Source organism: Ambystoma mexicanum, chromosome 6q (assembly GCF_040938575.1).
Source record: "Ambystoma mexicanum isolate Mex_15411 chromosome 6q, UKY_AmexF1_1, whole genome shotgun sequence".
NCBI lineage: Eukaryota > Metazoa > Chordata > Amphibia > Caudata > Ambystomatidae > Ambystoma > Ambystoma mexicanum.
Genome location: NC_090937.1, coordinates 497,506,173 through 497,529,581, shown reverse-complemented (window position 1 = coordinate 497,529,581; position 23,409 = coordinate 497,506,173). Strand labels below are relative to the sequence as shown.

The window sequence follows — 23,409 nt, the reverse complement described above, 5'->3', positions numbered from 1 at the left end:
TTGGAGTGCAGGCTTTAATTGGGACCTCCTCTACAGGGGCTTGGTCAATCCCCATGATCTATTGGCCCAGATTTTGTCTCGGTGTAGAAGCCTCTGTAACAGTGAGTTGTCATCCTCTTTTTAAAGAAGTGGCCGATGAAGTAACCCCACTGAAATGTACGCAAGCTCGAAGGGCTCCCTCCGAACCATGGTTTAGTGGCCAACTGAAAGCCTCTAGCCTGCTTGTGAGGCAGGCTGAGTGGAAATGGCGCCATTCCTATGGCCTGGATGAGAAAGCTAAGCTGCGATCGATCACCAAATGTTACCATCAAGAGATTTTGATGGGCAAATAGACTTTCTTTACTCAGAAAGTAGAATGCCCTGAACCAATCCAAGGACTTTTTTCCGTGATGAGATCATTATCATCCCCCTCTCACCTCTTTTCAGGGGACTGGCCATCGCAGGCTCTGACTCTTTCTGATTCTTTTTATCTCGAAGATTGAAAAAATTCAGAAAACCATTGCGCTATGGAGGACATGCTCTGCCACTTTAATTTATTTATGCCCAGCGAGACTATCATGCAGGTATGGGCAGAATTCCCAATTTTTTCAGCAGAGGAGGATGATTGAGCCATACGTTGACTCAAATCAGCTACCCTCTCGGATCCAATACCTCTGGCCACACTTATGGCAATTATGTCTGGCTTGCTGCCCATAGTTACAGATGCTGTGAACCATGCCTGTCAGGCAGGTCTGATTCCCATGGAACTGAAACAAGTGACAGTCATCCCTCTACTTAAAAAGCCCTCTCTGGACACTACATTACTATCTAATTTTCCATGAAACTATTGGAATCACTAGTTTCACCTCTTCTTCTTTCCTCCTTCTTGGAATCATCCTAATTTTTTGACCCTATTCCATTTGGCTTCCACCCGGGGAGGGGAACCGAGAGTGTCCTGGTGTCGGTGGTTGATGATTTCACCATGCTGGTAGACCGGGGTGAAGTGGGGGCCTTGATTCTGTTAGATCTGTCAGCGGCCTTCAACACCGTCGACCACTCAATCCTGATCTCCTGGCTAGACATGGCAGGCATCTCTGGGACCGTCTTGGTATGGTTCACTTACTTTCTGTCGGAGAGGAGCTAGGCATTGCTACTCACCTTTTCTATCGTTGGTAAGTGGTCTCACTTACGGTGTTCCTCAGGCCACCGCTTTGTCACCTATCCTTTTTAAGATTTACATCCAACCTGCTCTTTTGGATTCTGCTCTTATTCCTGTGCCACCGATACCCAGATCCTGGTCCGTCTTGACCGGGCTGGGAAATCGCCTGGCCTTTGAGAATGTCTTTCTGCAGTGGGAGATTGGATGTGTGCGAACTGGCTCAAACCAAATGGGGACAAAACAGAAGTCTTGGTGGTGGGTTCTGCATCTGAGTCCATGCCCTGGACTGCCTCACTGTAGCCTACCACCCTGTGTTGACTGTTAAGAATCAGTGAGTGGTTCTCTCAGCCCCGCTCCCTCTGTCCCCTCAGGTGAGCGTGGTGTGTAAAACAGGTAATTTCATCCTGAGAGTTCTCAGGAAGATGCTTCCTTTTCTTCCGCACAAATTACTAGTCGAATAAACTATTACAATGCTCTGTACCTGGCCCAACCTTTGGGCTCTATCTGTCGGCTTCAGCTTCTGCAAAATATGGCCGCTCGTGTGGCTAAAAACGCTCCCAATGGAGTTCATATCAGCCCTGTGCTATGGACTATACACTGGCTTCCAATTGCCCAGAGAATAGTGTCTCTGTGCCTGGATCACCGGGCCTTGTCTGGACAAGGGGCTGAATATTTGAGAAAAAATGTCATTGCTACGTCCCGGCCTGATCACTCTGCTCTAGTGAGGCCAACCTCCCTGTCATTCTAAAACATTGATTGTCCTGGGTGGGAGGCAGTGCCTTCTTTCGCCGCCGCTAAATTGTTGAATAGCCTACTTGCGGGTTTGAGTGGGATGGAAAACCATCTCCTCTTTAGGCAGGCCTTGAAAACCTTTTCGTTTTAGCTTTTTGTTCTAGCTGTTGGTCTTGACCTTTTATTCCTCACGGCAAGATGCTCTCGGGGGAACGTACGCGCTACAAATGCCCATAACATAACATCTCTTTAGAGTAGAATTCTGATGCTTGAGAGAGATTTAGACAACCTGAAACAGTTTTGTGATGTGTTTTTACCTCTTCTGGTCAGTTTGTGTGGTGAAAGTATCATCTTGCATGTGCTGCGACAAAACTCTAAAATCAGATGGTCTGAGTCACGGTCAGGAGAAGGCTTGTCTGTAACATGGCCAAGAAAGACCCAGGCAAGAATTGTATGTGTAGGCATGGGCATACTGGTGGTATTTCCTTTAATTGACGTTTGTGAAGATTATTCCAGCACTGACCAAAGAGAATTTGTTGTCTGCGCAACTGCCTTTGACAGAAGAAATATATTCTTTGTGTCCTGGAATACCATGAGTCAACAGGGAAACCATGAAGTGTATGATATGGGATGGTCTGGGAAACAAATGTCAGAAGGGGTGACATGCGATAGAGAACTATCTAGCACTATTGTTGACTACAAAGAAGAGAGATTCAGAAGAAAAGGGGGACAGAGTTAAATAGTTATAGCAAATGCCCACCTCCAGTAGGTATTTTATTATTGTACAGGGCCTTCCAATAGCCTGATTGCTTTAACATTTCCTTTCCCGTCTTAATTTATTTTAATTTTAGCCCGGATCATTCTTTCTTCGTCATGGACACATACTAATTATGTGCCACTAAGCAGGTGGAGGGGATGTGATATATATTTTGGGAGATAGATCATATGGAAACAATAAAATAATCAGAAGGGGCAAACCATCTGCAAAGGCCTCTGAGGGTAGATAAAAGAAGTGCACAAAAAGGACTGGGAGCCCCTCTACCAAGAACGAACACAGCCAAATAACCTGTTCTATGGGAAGGTGCCCACTCGGTAGGGTCTAAAACCATGATAGAAGTTGGCACTCTAGGTGCATTACCAGAGGGGAAACATTCATTTGAATATCAGTCTGGCCCCATCTAAAAGCAAAGTCCTTCAGTGAAATGTCAGGCAATTGTCCTCTGAACAAGAGTACCAACAGCAACCCCAGACATGTGTTTCAGCCTAGTCGGGCCTCATCAGTGAAGTGAAGCTGAGTCCCTCTAAGCACAGTGCGCAAGTGGTCCACGTCTGAATTACCCTGGGTAATTTTGGGTTAAACCCAAAGTCCCTAAAAATGCACAAAGGACCCTCCCGTGTGGGCACCTTCCTATAGAACAGGTTATTGTCTTGTCTCTTGCTTCATTTGAGTCTACACTAGGTGCCTGGCCTAGAGGATGTGGGAAGGAGTTATGCAGTGTGGTGTGGGAGCTAAGTAAGGTTAATAATTTTCACTGGGGATAAATAATACTGAAGAGATGGACAGAATGTGGATCGTCATGTTGTCCTTCAATACTGTTATGCTAAAGGGAAAGCATGCAGGTTGTCTGCCTAGTTGCAGGACTGTACCCCTCCCTACTCAGCATTATGTAGTGTGGGACCAAGAGGAGTAGTGATGTGCAGACTAGCATGAGCCTTTGGGGGTGTGGTTAGAGGATTCCCAAATACCTATCCCACACGCTCATCCTCGGCCTGATAGTGACTCGGCGCCCTATCACAGCTGTGTCCTAAGTGGTTAAACAAGGTTTTGCACTGTTGCAGATTGGTGATTCTGCATGCGTGTGAAGGGTCCCTAGTTGGAAAGGGGAACTTGGTTCGTAATACCCCAGACCGAATAAATGCTCCCCTGCATTTTACCCATTTCCCCCCTAACGACTATCTGATCCCAACACAATTTCTACAGCTGGAGAGGCATGCAGAAGTCACAAACCGGGTATAATGTTATTACCACTCACTCTGAATGTTCTCCACACCACCTCTCCTTGACAGACTAAAGATCATGCCTGTCAAGGGGCTTCAGTGTCATGCATCTGAGCCTCCAGTAGCCTTCTGCGATATCCACCATTTGAGTCTGAGGTTCCATACCTCTCATAGCTGCATTCCGCGGTTTACGACAATCGACCCCCAAGCCCGCCAGTAGCTCAGGACCAACATTTCAGGGCTGTGATGTTTGGTGACTGGACAAAGAGGGGATGTGACATCACAAGTTGCATCATAGAGTAGCCTCCTCTACACCATCTAGTCATAATGTTTTTCTGTTAATTGATTGTATTTTTTCTGGTTGCCTGTCCAGGTCCTGATCTCTTGAAGTTCTTCCCTTGTTTCTTGTTTTGAGATTCAGTTTTACTGTATCTCTTCTCTGTTGCACCTATAGTTAGTGACAACTGTGCACTGTTGGCTGTGTAAATTTAGGAAAACCTACTAACATTGGCTAGTGGCTAGTAATTGTGATTAGAGCATTTTTGATGGTTATTCTCTATGCTTAAAGTTCAAAATCTAATTTTCGTTTCCTCCATGTCCATGTGTAAGTAATTTGGTTTCACGCTTTTAACACCACATAAAACTATTTGACCATGAAGGCATATGTTAAAGGGTCTTGTTCAGGTTGAAGCGTCTTTTACCTCACACTGACGCCACTTGCGTGGTTTCTTGGCACTCTGGCGGATCTGCAATGAAAGGAGTGTTGCAGGGTTTGTTAGTGCAAATGAGCGGGAGAAGAGCAAGGGAGCTGTGATGTGCTGTTGGCAGCTTCAGTTCGGAGAAACTGGTCACTGAGCATAGCTGCGTTTTTGGTTGGTAACCATCGTGCAATTTGAGGAATGATTGTGTAGTTTGTTTTCGTGTAGGTTGTTCTGAAGTGCTTGTGAATTGTGGTGCTGTAGAGGCTTGGTTGTGTTTTGTTCAGAGTTTGAGAGTGGGTATGCAGAGGGGTGAGTTTTTTGTATGGTTGGTTAGTGACAATACATTTCCTACACCCAACATTTAGACTAAAAGCTACCCATCTCCTACCCCCTATCATTCATTCTAGTGTGGGGCAATTACCACCCCCAGGAATTTCGCCCAGGTGTGATGCATTCCCGGTCCTCAAAGCTCCATCCGTGTGCTGCACGGTTTCTGCCCCCAAAGCAATTCATCGCAGTGTGGCACATATCACACCCTCGGCAGTCCATCTAAGTGTGATACTTCTCCCGCAACTGTCCGTCCAGTCCCGAGAGGCACACTTTCCACCCTCAACAGTCGATCAAAGTGAGGTACACATTTGGACACCAACCTCCCTTCCAAGTGTGATGCCTCTCCCCTGCCCCGTACTATATCCCGGTGTGACGCAAACTCCACCCCCAAACAATTCATCCAGGTGTGGTACCTTTCCTGCTCCGAACAGTCCATTGGGGTTTGATGCAATCCTCCCTCCCCCAAACAATCCATCTCTGTCGGCCCAGCAAGATACAGAAATTATATGGCTCCTGTCAGAGGGCACAGCAGAGAGCGTACGGCTTAGCTATACTAGTAGACTAGATATACAAATCTAGAAAGACCTGTCACCTCGATATTAGCGGCTTGTGACAGCCTGCAAAGTAAAAAATACAGAGAACAGAGCAAACCTGTGCAAATCAAATAACAGCGGAATGACATATTTGCTCTATCCTAGACTGGAAAAAAAACAGCACTCTCTGTTGCGCCTTCCATGAAAAGGTGCTGTCTAGTACACTAAGCAGGGGTAAACTGTGTCTCCCGCTCCTCAAAACATTTGATAATCTGGCACAGCAGAGTTTGCTTTGATGCCAATGGTAGTAAGGGTTCAAAGCTAAATATTGGCAAAGTTTGCATCCCTTTACTTTAAGCACACTCTCACTTCTGTCATTCATGCCAAAGGATTTTTTTTGTTCTTTTCTTTCTGGCATCATCCCAGAACCAAAACACACAGCATGTAGAGTTCACTGTAATTTCGAATTCCAAACACTGAAAACAAAATGATGAATGAGGGCTATTGGCGTGGCAGTGCAGCAGCAGCAGCAGTAGTAATAAAAAGATTTATTAAGCCCAACCCCTTACCAGGAAAACCAGTATCAAGGCGCTGTGCACGATACATACAATCCAAAGACAATAAATAACATATACACAAACAAAACCATGCGTAAAACAGCTTAACAAAAAAACAAGTAATCCGATTAATCCTGCTGGTCCTGCTACTCTGATAATCAATGTGATTCATGCATTGACCTTGAATCCAAAACACGAAAAGTCAATAGAGATTTCCTCCTTCAGAATTCATTTATTTCCCCATTTGCTCTCATCTACTAGAGATGGTAGTTCTGATCCTGAGGCGTGCAAACTGCACACTGTTCACCGTGAAGCATCTTTTGCACTGTAGAAACTGCTCGAATAATGGCAGTTTCTGCACAACTTACCTGGCCCCTGCTTTTTTGTGGACAGGTGGAGGGCAATGTGCTCAGTCGCTTGTGCAAAGATGTCAAAAGGAAGCCATCTGCCAACAATGACCCGCTTTCCTTCACCAAAAGAAAGGCTTGTTGTTGGATGCAAGTGATCTGAACCAGCCCATTGGTTACAGGCTGTTGAGTATGTGGCAACAATGGAGGCTGTTGAATTGATGAACACCATTGGGTACAGACTGGGGCCCATGGGGTTCAACCATGCTCTGAGCATGTGCCGTGTGATCTGTCTGCTCCAGCGCTCTCTCTCCGCACAGCCTTCACATGTTTTGCATGCACCCGTATGCCACACTGTAGAATATTTTGCTGGGCAGCTCATGCCTTAGGTCAGAATGTGGAGGGTCAGGCGGCATCGTCCTTTAAGGCACTGCATTGCCTTGGTTTGCATCATCCTTTATACCCATGGCGAATTCTGATAGGTTTTCCCATACTCCAATACCCGTTTCCTTAATTTAACAGGATTGTTCAATGTCTGAGAGTACTTTAACAGCTACCAGCATTGCGTTCAGTAGAATTGTGTGATGTGGCCCTTACCCGCGATGCTTCCAATCTGACACTATTCACAGGAATTTTTTTGCTCTTTTTTTGTGTGCTGAACATTCATTTTTGAAAACAGGTTGTCATTTTGCTTCCAACTGCAGATTCTTAAATAAAGGATTGTCTCAATTAGCACAGAATCTTCAAATAAACAGAAAAATTCAGCGTTGCTATGAATGGGTTTTAACAATAGACAACCTGTCTGCATTATTTTTTCTGGCACCAGCATCAATTTTGACAGAAGTGGTTGTTTTTTCTCGCTCCTGCACAAGATGATCTAGTTTGTCATTTTAATGTGTTTTACAGTTTCTAATAAACTGTGTCCAAAAATGAATTGTTAATTTATTTTCTTCTCACAATCTTGTACGAAAAAGAGACCCTTATTCTCCACATATTGCGAATTTGGTTTGATCTTATCAATCATTTTAATGGTCATGCTTTGAATTGTATTTTCCATGCTTGGTTAATTAATCCGACTCGGCAGGACTATATTTCTACGCCTGCACACCAACCTTGTGAAGTCCTCTCTCTGCATATAATGTATATCTTCCTGCAGAGACGCTTGTATTGGCGCCTGGGGAAAGAGGTGGAGGGAAATAAGACTGAATATGTGGTATTTTAGAAACACTGTTATCGTAGGCTTAGAAATTATAGGCATTGCCTTGGTAACTTGCTGTACACTGATATATATATATATATATCAGTGTACAGCAAGTTCGGGGTTTGACAATGTTTTCTTAAAAAAAGCATAGAATTTTATATTATATATGTATGTATATATATATATATATTTTAAACTTTGTTCAGCTTTTGCCTACCTTTTCCATCTAGTGAGCTATTGGAATACAAATATCTGCATTTTACACCGGAAATCACTTGCCACCAGGTAGCAAATTCCACCAATGCATGGCCGGCGGGACCAGTGGTGTGCAACTCTGGGCCTCTAACCGGCAAACATGTCGGATCATATTCAGGATAACCACTGAATATGTAAATGACCCATTTGCATCTTTTGGAGGCAAACCTCACTCACAAATATTCATGAGGAGTATCCAGAAAATGTCATCTGTTTGCATCCCTCGTGAACTGTAGTTCTGCATTCCTGCTTTTATAGGCCAACCATTCTTTTGTCAAATGAGGAGGCCTGGTCTGCACGCAGAGCATTCTTTCCCTGCCGTATCTGTTCACTTGCATAAGACTCCTCTGCCCAAATGGCTACTCTCGTGGTGGCCAACGTTTAACACAGGGTATGTGTGTATGAGATGTGTGACCCTATGCAAGTTCTGGAGCCAAACCATAACACCCATTTCAGCTTGACCGGCAAAATGTGCAATTTGTAATGGCGGATCAAGGATATGCGTTGTTTGGGCTGGTGGTGGAGTGTTTCGCATTGCTGCTGTCGACCGCTAAATAATTGTGACCCTATTTGCATGTGAATTAAACATACAGATTTTGTGCGACTCCATGGGCTTGCATGGGGTGGCTATGTGCACGTGCACTGTTCACATGCACTCTCCACAAATCCTGATGTCTTCGAGAGGTTTCATACATATGTTTGCTTCTTGACAGGAGTCGACTGAGAGTGTCAACACCACCATCGAAGATGAAGATGTGCGAGGTATGGTTTTTGCTGAATTTTGTTGTATGCAAGGATCATGCATTTCTAACAGATGGGGTCTGGCACTGTGATTTAAGCATCTGACCAATACATGGAAAACATTGTTTTACTTTTCAATGTCGTGCATAGGAGCATCCTGACTGTGTTCTCCAGTTATTGGTGACCTTTTCTTCTGTTTACATTTTGCTCACTTGCAGGCTCATCCCCAGGAGCCAAAAGAAGCTGAATAGGAAGCAAGCATTGTCAAAGCCAACAGTTTGGCCTTTGTGTCTCACTGGATAGGAATATGCATGGTATATTTACCATTCAAAGATGTCCAGCTTGTTTCCAGATTGCTTTCCTAGTGACAGTCATCCAAGATGGCTGCCTCCATGGAAGAGCTCACACAAAATCCGAGTTCTGAGATGGGCGGGAATGGGTGGGAGTAGCTATGGGGATTACATTGGCTAGGGACAGGGCATGGGAGGGATTACAACTGTGTATCCCTCTTCAAATATCATCTCAATTGGAAAAGCATTACAGACCCTCATTCAAAGCCCATATTTGAAGCTCTTATGTTAATGACAATAGTTTTGGCTTTTAAGGTAGCGCTTTCAGCACCACCTGATAGCCCAAACTAAAAATGTACGTGTATAGGTGTATACTTTCCTTACAGCTCTTTCCTGCCGCTTGGAATCCAGGTGTAGTGCTTGGGTGGCAGGAGAAAGGAGTTCACAGCACATTTGCCTCTCAGATTTACACCTTCATCCTACACCAGCAGTCGGATCACTGTTGGTGCAGTCTCACCTTCAAGGATGTGTTCATCTGCTGGTGCAGTGACTGCATCAAAACCAACACACACATAAATAACATGGATTCGGAGCATGTGCTGGTCACCACTGCACTGCTTACACATTTGAATAGCACAGAGCAAGCATGTTTCACCACACTAGGCTGTACATTAGGCCGCAAATTGCCTGAATTATAAAAAGAAAGGGGCATTATTGTTTTATCAAAATGTAGTGACTTGCCTGGGAATAATTAAGTAGTGGGATTTGCTGTCTTGTGGCTTGCCATTATCCATTTAGCTAGAAGGAGCCACCGTCTTTGTCCTGTCAGTCCCATGTCATATGGGTTGTCTGCTTACAATGTCCATGCTCAAGTTAGGGGCTGGCAGATGTGAACCCCAGGCTACTCCCTGTGCAACAGTCACTTGCTACACCAGCCTGGGTTGTTTGTCCCCCGTTATTAATGTACTGTCCTTAAATGCGCACAAAGCACTATGGGGCAGTACAGCATGTTTAATCATGACACCAGCTTTCAACGTCCCTAAAGCTGTCAATTCACCTGAGCCATGATGGCTGCATTAGCTGGGGTAAAAGGGTGAGTGTGCATGGGAGGGCAGTCTACAACTGCTTCCATTTCTAGGTCCCCACCTTTAACTGTTCAAAGTTGCAGTGCGTGCCTGTGACTCTAGGATGGCTCACATGCATGGGCCCTGATTGCCTGTCGGCATACGTTGATAATGCAAAACATTGGCATTCAGATTCCGTATTTGCATGCAGTGATTCCCCATGCGAATAAGAGAACAACCCAATGGAAAAGATAGCAGGCATGCCTTTGGCATTACCGAATGGAGCCAGTATGTCTGGGGTGACCAGATTTTCAAGTCAGAAAACCGGGACAGCCAACAACATAAAAGGACTACCCAACTCACAGCCCCATGCCCCCCCTCTGCCACCATCTCAATCTCCCAAAACAACCCCCATGCCCCCACTATTTCCAGCATTGCCCCTACATATAAATTGTGCATTTTCTCTGTGGAGTTTAGCACAGTAATAACAAAGAAACTGTTGCTCCGATTGATATTAGATACTCAGCCAGAATCTGTGGCTCAAGTAGTCAAGCCCATCCTGAGAAGGCAACCTTCCGGGAGTGTAATGTATAAATGTTGGAGATTACGTTGTCACCCTCCCTTGCTCCAAAACCACGAAGGGGTTACTAAAAAAAAATAACTCTCGGGATGGGAGGACAGAGGGCCCAGTTCCGGAACAGTCCTGGCAGAAATGGGGAGTCTGGTCACACAGCGCAAGTGGCACCACGTGGCATTTACACTTTTATGTAGCCCCAGGCATTCTATTGGTGACTAATATTTTCACTGTGTACAGCAGCATAGTGGTGTGCGCAACCCTATATGACACTTATGCTCGCCGCTTGCCTGAGCATTTACTGTACTACACAATGCTAAAAAATGCGAGCCAAATTATAAAAAAATATGTAGAAGGGCCACAAGTTCAGCAGAATTGCAACTTTATTTACAGATAAAGCCGAGCTGTATTTCTTTTGCTTTACTTATCTTTTTTCATGCATTGTTTTATTTGAGTATGTTAAGCGGTTCCCCAAGCACCTGCGGACGCCTTCTGTTCAGATGCCAGTGTTGTTGTTGCCTTCTGCCTACTCTTAAATTAACATTTAAAGGCTGTTTATGAAAATGAAGAAAACGCCCTTGACTGGTATAGGGGAGTTAAGCAAATGGAAAACGTGATTAGCGTGTGGGAAGAAGGGATGTTGCCTCTCTAACACTGGTGGTGTTTTGTGTTAAAAGCTCGTGAAGTGTACGACTACCACTACCCATTTCACTGTATTTAGCAGTGTGTACCAGTGGGGTAATCCGACATCCATTGAGTCAAGAGACACGTTTTAAATGCTTCCAAAAACAGTGTGTGATTTGGCATTTCTCACAGCTGTTGCTTGGACATTAACGGCCTTTCCATTTTTCCTGTTCGCCGCCTGAAAATCTCTGGTACAGATGCTGGCCTGTGGAGGACGATAGAGGGCAGCACAGCTAACAAACGAGTTTTAAATGGAGGACTGCGACCTAAAGAGCCAATCTCCCGAAGAACCGTCTAGACTGTTCAACGCCATTTAAGTGTGCCTATTGGCAAATGGAAGCCATTTGAAGGGCTCTCATGACCATGATTTTATCGGGTGTTTCTGTATTCAAGTATTGCTTGATACGATTTACATCAGTGACATGAAGAGGTTTGCCAAGATAAAAGAATAATCTCCTTGAATTCCCTGAACTGGAAAAAAACATGATTTAGTGGCCATATTTACTTGGATTGTGAGGAACAGGCGTGGTTCAGTGCCTTTAGCGGGTCGGCAAAAAAGGAGAGACCCAAAGCCCACCTTCAGCCCCTAAAAAAGATTTTTATTTTGATATTAATCCAATCCAAAAATGCTTTATAAGTGGAGTCTCTCGGTTATCCAGTTAACGAGTTACCAGCATAAGAATAATGGGTGATAAACTAACATTTTTTGTTGCAGAGCTGTATGTCTTGTTGGCATATGCTTAACGTTGTAGACCAAAAAAGGCTGTCCCCACAGCGCTAGGGGTGGGAGGAAGGCGGGAAAGAAACAAGGAGTGCAATGAGATCTTGAGTCCACCAAATTCCAGATCCAACTCATTAAGGGTGGTGATCAATCTCCAGAGGATGACATGAAAAGGCATGAAACCACTCCATAGTCATGTTGGTAAGGCGTGGGCGAGGGAGTCGGCACAGCGGTGCAGAATCAACGGTCAGCCGTCACTGGACCCAAATGCTACCTTTTTCAAATGAAAGCATCTGCATTATACCTCGTTTAAGGTAGGGCAGTAACTCGCCGCATCAGGATTGAGTGACTTGAGTGACAGGTTTTTGTGGAAAAAGAATTAGCAAGTTGTTGAGAGCAGCTTTGGAGCCACAACTGGCAGTATTTGGGAGGGATTGGCTACTACTGTGTTCAATCAGAACAGAAACCTCTTTGTGACAATGCTAAATTGCTGGAAAAAAAAGAATCTTCGCCGAACGAGTCACTAATTCATAAGCAGGAATGGACCTATTCACAGTTCCAGTGAAGGGACTGATGTAAGGCACCATTTTGGATAGGAACAGGGTAAAGGGACTGAGGAACGTGAGAGGCAAAGTGTCTGGGATTTCATGGGGGTGAGAGGGAAGGGCACAGGAGCTTCAGGGGGAACCCTCAGTCTTTTTTAAATTATGTATTATTTTTGTAATAAGGAAAAGCTGCATGCACTTCCACACTACAATCTAGCTGATCGGTTAGGGTATATGGATGGCAGAACTGTATTATCCTAACAGTCTTACTATATCGGCTGACCTCTCGGCATGGCTGTGAGCAATTTTATGGGCTGTGGGTTTCGGGGAGGCCCTGGTAGAAGTGCAGGAAGTGGAAGCATAGAAAATGATAGTGCAGAGAAGAACATGGTCCCATGAAAAGCCCATCATTTCCCTGAATACCGAGTTGAAGGGCTGATCATCTCAGGCCGTGATTTGTGGGGTTCAGAATTTGGGACAATTTTCTTTCAACTCAAGGATGTTGATGTTGGGTGGGCTCTGGCAGCGGATGGCTTGGCTCTTCTGCCTCAATCTTGTGTCTGATGAACAATGGATTTCTCCCTCTGACCTAGTGGCATATCACAGTGGTAGAGACTGATGATGCAGATGGGTGGGCACCACCCTTAGTTTTATTTTTTTTAAAGCAGTAAATAGCTCAATAAGCACACGGTGTAGTGCGTATATATTTATTCATTGCAGCTGCATTTTTACTATTCCTGGAATCGTTTGGCATTGGTACAGAATGTACAGTTTGGGGGATTAGAGGTCGCCCTGTAGACGGACTAGTTCCGAAATGCTTTGGCAGACCACTCTTTGTGCATTGCGGTCCTGTAAGGAAGGCATGGTATCAAAGTAAGATGGACACAAGTGATCACAGGTCAAGGGTGTTTATTGAACATTATCAAGGGTGTGATTAAACTCCTATCTAAACCTAAATCTAAAGATGGGAGCAAGCTACGACCATCAAATAATAATAACGCAGTCCTACTGGAGTCTTGTCAAAATGAAAGGGCCTATACTAAAAAACCTATTGCCAATCCTTACTGTTAATTTACAAAGAGTGTGGGGAAATGTTCATGAAAAAAAAAGAAGTGTTCACAAAATGATAAGTCAGAATGTTCAGGCCGTTGGCCTCCCTTCCCCACATTTTCAGCACGGGCCAAGGCAGTTCACTCGAGCATAGCACACCAAAATCAGGGCCTTCTCTGCCCAAGTTTCTTCAGTTATGAAAGTCTCTTGATTCAGAGGGCCTGATGTACAAAAAGTTCCTTTACAAATATTCAAGTCAGGCAATTTACTCTTCACCCTGGTTCCCCCTCAGCCGGGCTCAGATCCCTTTTCTGCCACAATCTTTAGTTTGGATCCCCCTCTTCCGGGCTCAGATCCTCTTCTCCACTACTTATAGCATATGTTTTCTCAGGTGACTCACAGTTCACCCCGGATCCCCCTCAGCTGGGCTCGGATCCCTTTTACACAGTTAATCTCCGTGAGCCGGGCTCGAACCAATTACAGGTTGTTTCAGCTATCGAAGACTTTTGAATGTGCACAGAGTTTGACTTGACCCAATGCAGGACCACTTCGATTTCACAGTTCACAATTTTACACTCTCAGTTGGATGTCTAACATAGACCTTAGAATGAGCACCCACGTGGCGCTGGACCACTCTGTATATGGCGTATATCTTGGTTTCAAAAGTTCAGGCACTCCTTGGATAGTGAATTATATTTTTGTCGCTCATCACATACGCTTTACACTCTGTTCTTTTCAGATTTCTTCTTACAATGTTGCAACTTGCAACCTTGGTTCTAACACAGACCGGTCTGCTATCGGTCTCCCTGACTCACCAGCTGTGCCGACTTTACTGGAGCATCTTATATTGTAGGAGCCAAGGGCAGTACCATGGCGGCAATCTCTCCCCCACCCTCCCCCGCCTCAACTGTCAATGCGGAAAGCCGCGGTTACCTACGACCCACAATGCACCTTTCTTCAGCTTTATTTCACCGTCATATGTATTGTTTTCTCGAGGGCTTGTGAAATTAGCCATTTTCTCCCTCTGAACAGGCCAAGGGCAATTCCCTCCTTGCAACCCCTCTAGACTTGCCGTCTTTCTGCTCGTTTTGAACTGCCATCTGGGAACTACTGCTTCCTCATGTGTTTTGCCTTGCTCAGAGTGTGTAATTATCAGTAATTGCCTGACTCTGCCTGACCCTTGTGTTGGGACATGTCCGGTATATGACTCGAGGTTAGTCCATTTTCTCTCACAGTGAGCTGCCCATGAAACAGTGTCTGTGTCAGGAAAGGGAGGGGCTTCAGTTCCTAGGTATCATACCTGGTAGGATGGGGAAAAGGTGTTACAAGAAAGGGGATACCGTGTCTCATCCTCCGGTGTCCCACTTCCACTCCCAGAGGACCCCCCATCCAGGTGATCCTCCCTCACTGGGTTACCCCCAGAAACATGATCCAAAACGATGCACGTGTCCTGGCCACCTGGATGACAGATCCCCGGGGACTGGTGGGTGAGACACTTTCAGGTTTCTCACACCTCCTCTATTTGTACAATACATTCTGTCCACTTTTAGTCACAAGTTGAGTTATATTTGATTCTCATTCTTACTCGTGGGATCACTAGATTGTTACATGCATGGATTACAGTTTAACAGCCTTTGGCTGACTGGTTGAGCACTAGGCTTCTGAGGATGGACGTCCAAGGATTTTTAATGCATAGCACGGAGGTAGGCCAGCAACGTGGCCCAGCATGCCAGCAAACCGTGCTGGATGAGCCTGCCCAGCTCAGAAACAGAGGCACTCAAGCTGAAAAAAGGAAGAAAACAAATGGGGGAAAAAACAATATAAATGGGGGTAGGTGGCCAAGCATCTCTTTGAAGTAAAAGAAGAAAACGAAACAAAAAATAAAGTCCAAGGCCATCGCAATGATGAAACCAGCATCTAAACAACAACTAAACATTTCCGTTGGAAGCCTGGCATCTCTCGTTTAAAAGGAAATGAAACAATAGCATTTTACAAGGGCTTTAATTCTGCTACAAAAGACATTACAGAAGAGCTTAAACAGATTGCGACAACATAGCCCATGATGGTTAAATTTGGGGCGTGGGGGGAGGGTTCGATAAGTGGACTGGCACACTATGGCAGTCTATACATGGCTGGCCATGGTTGGATCACAGTGCAGGCAGGGATGCTGGCGGGCTGTTGAACTTCAAGTGGGCTAGAGCTTTTCTTGGGGGCTGGTTAATGGGGATACCATTTGAGAATGCTACCAGATTGTGGTGATGGCACAGAGATGTTTCCAGTTTGCCAGATGCCGTCAGTTTTTGATTGGATGGAAGTAGCAAGATATGTTAAATTAGGTAAAGGATGAGGCCAGGCTGCTTACGGATTTCTTAGCATGTTTACATATGCACTACTACCCAGCGTGTCTGAGCTTTGTAGGGGAATGCGGGGGTAATCTTGAAGTGAAGATTACACACTGTGCAGTAGGTAAAGAAAGGGCGTTCGCGAGGTCATTCTGGAAGGCACCACACTAGTTCAGTTCCCTAAAGAGTACAATATTTGTAGTTGTGGCCATGAAGTCCTTGAAGACACCACAAGGCCCAGAGTTGGAAAGCAGCATCCTTCGGGCTGCACGCCCCTTGACTTTATACGTTATTGAGGGAGTCATTGGCGTCAGCTTTCTGGCGTTCCATCACTTCTCCTTCTGGAGTTAACTCAGTGAATGTCTAGTCTTCCCAACTATTTAGACCCTAAATAAAGTGGCAGTGATTTTGATACACATTCAGGCATTGCAGCATACATTTTAGTTTCTACATTTTCGTATTTATTTTTTTGTTTTTGCCTATCATGATGTTTGGACTCTCATTCTGAACTCTCCCAGACTGTTTTGTGAATGGATTTTAATGCTTCACCAATGGGATTTTTCTTATTGGCCTTAATTTTGGTTATAATGCATTCTTTTTATCTGAGACCATGCTCTCGACTGGGGCCTTTCTGCCACCCCTTAAGTCTGCAGAAACTGTGGCTTTTCTCACGGGATGCTAGGCCTCATCTTTATTCTTTTTGTTCACTGCGTCGACCATGATCTGCTAAAATGGCATTGACACAATTGGTGTCTTAACTTGGCAATGCAATTACAGATTAAGCTACCCCTTCATTTTCATTATGCAATTTTGGTGGCAAGAGCTACAGATTTTGCTTCTAGAGTATGTGAATAAAAGCAGCTTCACTTCACGTGAGAAAATATTATTCTCTTGCAATTAATGTGGTACTTTCCCACATGGGTGTTCATTTTAAGGCATGTATTTCAGACAAGACTGGATTGGCCATGCTAGGTGAAATGCAGAAAACAAATTCACTGTTAGCTGTGCAAACCTAACTTTTCTGCTAGACAGTTCAGGTCTTCGCATCCCTGTCCCTATGATAAGGTAGCAGGAGTAGTGTGGCTTGCACCCCTCTGCTCCTACTTTCTGTTACTGCGGAACGAGGAGACTGCTCGATGCAACTACCAATCTATTGTGTCGCACCTCTCTGCGTCCAGCTGCAGACGTGGCCAAGGATGCAGAACAACTAAGGCATGGTCCTGCTGCCAACCATGCCAGCCGCATGTTATGGAGAGCTGGCTGGAGAGAGATTGCCAGTGGAGGATGTAAACTGCTTGCGAAGGGCACGGGGACAAATCTTTGCCGCTTGTCTCTCTCTCATCTCTCTCCCCCATCTTCTCTCAGCACAGAAGGATTCTTTGCCCCATCTCACTGTGAAAGCAGAGATGTGTGATTGATGACCTTTCCCCCCTACATGTTTTAGCTTCTCTCATGCTGTGTAAGAAATACACACAACTACTAAAAACAAGGATAACCCTGCCGTGGAAGCAAAACGCGGTGTGTGCAGACTTTGCAATAACAGGGCACACTGGCCTTGAAGACCAGGCAGGCAGGCAAACATTTTAGTAGCAATGTTCAAGTTCACTGAGATTGTCTTTTAAAATAAGGGCTTGGGTCTTAAATGTCACTGGTGCCCTTTAAAGCTGGCCAGGCAGGAACAACCAGTTTAAATACCTTTCATTCTTGTTCTTTGAGCTTGACAGCATCCACACAGGAGCTTGTTTTAAACAGCAATTCGGTTGATGAGCATGTCAACTGGGTCCAACACAGGTTGCAGTTCACAATCCGCAATGGCACTTGTCACAAAGAAGCATGGGACCAGGCAGGTGATATATGTGTCAGCGTAATTCATTACACAGTTTACGGCGGGAACCGAGCCAAGAGCTGTTTCTTTCTCTCTGGGTTGCTGTGGGACCCAGTTCAGGATCCAAAGGTTGAGGAGAGTCCTTATTCTGCTTTTCCAAGCCAGGATGTTTCCCATAGTGCTGAAGAGAGGGTTCCTGGAATGAACTTCATGCCCCCTGTCAGCCCGCAGAATTAAGAATGTAAGGTGTAACTTGTCGTTCGGGCAGGTGCACCAATATATCAAAGATATAACAAGAGATATTCTCTTAGACAGCCATTTAAACAGTATCTAGTTGATGGGTTTGAGGAGACCGGGGCCTCATCCATGGACCAGGTCGACTCTCAGAAAAAAGTGAGCAACTATGACGTCACTAGAGACATCACGGCATAGCAGAGACTATGTCTGCCGGGCGAAGCAAGGGAGAGATGACCTGGACGTTTGCCTCCACCAAAGACATGGAGAGAGTGGTGGGGTGGGACTGACTCGGTGCCCACTATTAGAGAAAGGAGGAGGGGGACCTCCATACACACCATGGCAGCAGATGGACGAGGATAACTTAAGGTGCAAGCTACCATCGTTGACTGCAGGAGCTGGGAAGGGATATGTGGGCTAGAGAGATTGACAGCAGGGATGACAGGAAGAGCTTGCTTTTAGCAATTCTTGGGGAGGCTGCAGACGATGTATGGACAAGAGCAGGTTACCCCAGAGTAACAGTACAAAACATGGTGCACGATAGTTCGCCATTCAATAATTGTCGAGTGGCTGTGTGGCATGCTCTGAGGGTGCAGTACACTGATACCTCGGATATTAGCGCGATTATGGCATGCAAAATGGGGGAGGACAAGGATCTGATCCAATATATTCAGGCTATTTTAAGAGAAATGGAGGCTAGAGACGCGTGAACCATGGGACAAAACAGTAGGATTATTTCACCATATATTGTGTCAGGGGTTACACAAGAAGTAGTTCCCAGATGGCAGCTCACAAAATTAGTGGGGATGGCGGCCAAACCGTGGTCATAAATTCAGCTTACTATAGTACACTAGTGTAGGCTAATGCAAGAAAGAAGCGTGAGGTCGAAGTCCTTGCCAGCACATTTTTCGTGCTATTCTGTGTGCTTTTTCGAGACTTGATAGCAATCAGTGTTGTAGAAGTTCAAATCAATTTTAACATTTTTTGTGTGTGTGTGCGCGTGCACGCATGAGAGAAAAGAGACAGAATAGCACAAAACACATTTCAGCACCAATTTTTTTATATGATTTTCAATGCATAACATAATAAAAAATGAATGACTAAACATCTGCACTGGCACAAGCTAGCCCTCAGTACTTTGGAGGGGTAAACAGAAGGACCATAAAGTGCAGGTAAAAGACATTGTTTTGGTTGGCGCATTCCAGCTTCTGAAGGTATACATATGTTTTTTTAATTGGCTTCATGGAAGCTATGAAGAATGGAAAGCAAGTGTCTATAAGATCTTCGGGTTGGGCCCCTTGGAGAACTTGGAAGGTCTGGGGGCCAGCTGAGACTGGTAATGGCCGGTGTTTCTCTGCAGGCCCCCTGAGCTATTAGAGGCTCACCAGTCTTGAGGCATCGTATCTTGTAAGCACCATATTTGATCTTTGTATGGGCATTGAGAGATCTGACAACACACTGGCATCTGAACAGACACTGTTGTCAATGCGTGCCTTTCCTTTAACACCCTGCATATTGCGCCTCCCGTCCTGATGTTAAAATTTAATTTGTTGTATGCATTTTCTTGATTTGCTGCATGTTTGCATATTGTTCTCAGCTGTTTTATTTTGTTCTTTCCTTCCTCACACCTGCATGCCTTTTTGCAGTCTTCCAAAAGGAGCGTCTCTCTGGGGGCTTCTGTTCCACTCGCCGCTCCTCTTCCTCTTTCTCCTCCTCTTCCATTTCTTCCTCCTCTTCATCTTGCTGGTCGCCCACCCTGCTGTGCCCCAGCGACTGCTCCTGTTGCCAGGTCCTGCTGAAGATCCTGGTCGTGCTCTACATCTTCGTCTTTGTTTGTTCATATATTGTGTTTCTTTCCATCAATTCAGCGGCCAAGTGCTCGGACAATGCAATTTCAAAGAGCCAGTCTGAACCCGAGCCTTCCCAGCCCACTCCATCTTCTGCTCAGTGTAAGTTGAGAGCGCATTAAGCCCGAGTGGATGCGAGGCTGGGATTAGCACTAGCCGGGCAGATGACCATTTGTATGACCTGTCGCCCTGGTGCACCTGCTCACTTGCCATCGGTCACATGTCCACGAGTTTCACATACCTGCCACTAGTATGTTCCCCACTTGCCTTTGCCTGATTGCAAGAGGTGCACAGTTGCCAGTGGCCTGGGGTTAGCTCATAGGGCCCCGCATGGCTCTTGTTCAATGACAGATGTTCATTCCACTGAGACACCGCTGGCTGATGAGTTTATTAAGTTTCTGCACTTTATGATTATTTCCTATGTTAATAGTCTGAACCTGTTCCATTTATAACACTATGTATATTTAACCTATAATAACAATTTTATTTCTGAAACCTGCCTAACCGTTTTTAACTGGAGCAGCACTATGGGGGCACTTAAACCAGTTAAATTGTTCAGCTATTTTTCATATATATCTATTCTGTTATGAACAGATTGAGAAAATGTGTTAAAGGCTATGACTTGCTATGGTTTTAAATATATTGAATATAAAATGCAATATTGGCTATGCATTGGCGTATGTATTGGGGGAAATATTTGGATGATCAACAGTCGTTATTTATCAGTTATTCATATAGAGATAACGGCCCAAACAGGGCATAGGTTTGCTAAAACTAGCACAACTAGGGAACCAAAAGAAGTAGTATTGTTTTATTTAGTAATAGACCAATGCTCTACACAAGAGAAGTGTAGGGCTTGTTTCCAGTGAGGTGCATGGTGTTCTTGCACCATCTGAGCCATTTCTGGAGATCTGGAGTATGATTTGTGTTGGGTTCAGGAGGATGGGACACGAGGAACACATGCACGCTTCTAGGCTGCTTCTGTGTTTGTTGCATGTGGCTACCCCATTTGGCTGCCCCTTGGTTATATCGTAGGCCCACAAGGCTTGTATGTACACTACATCCCTCCCCTAAGAAGTGAGATGCAAGCCCTCCCACCCCATGTTTAAAGCCTTCAACTTGTGTCACTGCGGTAAGCCAAGGCATGTTGAAGCAATGCCAAAGAAAACGTAGACAGCAAAACCCTTCTACATATTTCCCTAGGCTCCCACCAAACATTTGGGAGGGTCTACATGTCAGAAATCCAATTTGCCAAGTTTTTAAAAGCTCCCTGAAAAGCGAGCAAACATAACCTCAGAATTTTGGGAGGATTCCTCATTTATGTCATGCATAGCAAAGGGATTTTTTTTTACCAACACCTTAAGTTTGTGCTTCTGTGCAAAGTGCTGAAGCACACACATTCTGTATGTGGCTCAGCAATGGTCAGACTTCGAGCCTTCCGCAGTTTCATGGTGAGCCAAGGCATGTAGAAATCATGTCCATGAAAATGAGGATGCAGAGCCCTTATTCTTGCACCAATAAGCCATGAACGGTCAGGTACTATAGATGGGGAAAGTTGGAAGTGAACATGGGCACATTTAACTGAGGGTGGGAATTTGGCCAGGGCTTCCCTGTGAACAGAACCCTGCTCTGGGCTTCCTGGAGGTTCCCGAGTCCTGCTAGGACCTGTGTGTGAGGCAAGGATCCTCTTAGGCTTTGAAGGGAGTTAATCATCATAATCCAGCCTTTGACTAGCCTTCTCTGCCTCAGCTGCAGTTACTATGTCTTGTTAATAGACAGCATCATGCAAATGTTAGGTCAAAACAGGGATCTAGTTAACAGGTAAACTTTCCAGGTGTACCTTCTGTTCCCTTTTTTTCTGGCAGGTTTAGGGGGGTGCTTCCTGTTGCCTTATGGTTTGCTCAAGGCTCGCTAGGATGAAAGGCTGAGTTGGCCTAGCCAGGCTTCGAACCTGTAGATCGCAGCTGAGAGTTCTCAACCTGGTGAGCCATCTTACTGGCCAGGTTGTATATTATAACGTAACTTAACCAGCTAGTATAAAAGGAGACTGCCATCATAACCCTCCCCACCCCCCCAAAAAAATTAAATGAGTACATAGAAACAGCAAAACTCAGATTCTAGTTAACTTGCATTTAGCTATGGGAAAAGAACATATTGATCCCATCAGAGCAAGACATTACAAACATGTTTCTACAGCTTAAGACATGGCGTAGCATAACAGTGTAGCACTACAAACCTGGCCAGAGAAAGAAAATATATTTTGGTGCAGGCAATAGCAAAATGTGCTATTGCTTGTCCTCCCAAACATATATTGATGCAACGCAGCAGAAACCTATAAATAAGTTATTAAAAAATGGCATTTATACACACACATTAACAAACTAAATTATTGTCTCCTTACTGTGTTGGGTCGGAAGGAGGAGGCGGATACTTGGAGGACATTGTGAATTACGGCTATTCAAATAATAATAATGCCCAACTTTCCCAATTAACAGAGGTGTTTTCCCTGCCTATATAACTAATTAAAGGTGCTCGTCATTAGTTGGGAAGTCCTACCTGACCCTACCACTTCCTTAAATAGTTTAATTTAGACTGGGAGAACCTCTTCCCTGTTCTAGTATTCTGATATGGCAATATCTCTTATTCACTCAATAGTTCTCTTCTAGGAGACATCTTCAAATAGTCTATTTCTACCTTCTTAACCAGATCTTGGAGTTCCTTTACAATGTGTTTAATCTTGGAATGCCTTCTTGGGGTAAATAGTCCACATCACTTGGTACCATTCCTTATTACAGTTTTGTTTCAGGTGTAAATATTCTTTTAACTCTAGTGATTCTAGACTCTCCTTAATTCTTTACTTCCTTCTTTACCTGGGGTTGCATCACCTTCTAAACACTTGCTTTATCAGGCTTATTTATAACTCTTGTGACCAATGTGTCCCCTTTCCACTTTAAAGCATCTATCTGTAATGTCTGGTATATTTCACTGCAACGGGTTTCTCTTTGTGCCAACTCCTCAATAACTTCTCTTTGGGCCTTATTTGTTATCCTCCTGATTACGTTAATACAGTTCAACTTTAATGGCTCTGATTTTGGTACTTTGTCAATTTCACTAGGACAAGTTTCTCTTGTTCGATAATGATGCCCCTCCCATTACCTCCGTGTTTGGAGGGGGATGCTTTCAGGGTTGGCTTTCAGTCGGGTTTCTTTTCTTGGTCTTGATCACTCTTGCTTCGCTTCCTTGTCGGCATCTCGCACTCAATCTGCTTTCTCGTATCGATTGTGTATAACTGTCGGTCGCAGTGTGCCTCTGACTCCGGTACTGCGCGATTTCAGCATCGTTAGACGAGTCCTCTGCCCACCATGGATTCGTTATGGTCTCGCCACCAACTGTGTACTGTTTTTTGTTTCTTATCTGGGTCCCAATTCCAGGGAACACCGGACCACTCATGCTTCACTACTCTGCTCAGGACTCATTCAAAAGTCATGCGTTCCGTGGCTCTCTTGATCCGCCTCCTGGTCCAACCTTGTATGGGGGCTTACGCTCTTCTCCCTCTGCTTGCACTGCACCTTAGCTCTGCGTCCTCTGCTCTCCCATACTCATCGCCATTATTTGTGAGTCTCCTCTTAGAGATACCCTTCTTCTTGTGCATAACGGGTTATTTCAGTTTTACCTTCAGCCAAGTCTTCGGCCTTTGCAA

At 44.9% G+C, this 23,409-nt stretch overlaps 1 protein-coding gene across 25 annotated transcripts in view; it reads left to right on the top strand.

Moving 5' to 3' along the window:
* The window catches only part of CAMK2D (calcium/calmodulin dependent protein kinase II delta), a 1,139,541-nt gene that overhangs the window by 989,966 nt on the left and 126,166 nt on the right, over positions 1-23,409 (top strand). For 15 of the 25 annotated variants that reach the window (XM_069631047.1, XM_069631042.1, XM_069631044.1 and 12 more), the window contains one exon: positions 8,506-8,554. In XM_069631047.1, the coding sequence (XP_069487148.1) occupies positions 8,506-8,554 (49 nt within the window). Of the gene's footprint in view, positions 1-8,505; positions 8,555-19,730; positions 19,812-23,409 lie in introns of all 25 variants that reach the window. The other 10 variants (XM_069631027.1, XM_069631025.1, XM_069631032.1 and 7 more) reach the window with 1 other exon arrangement.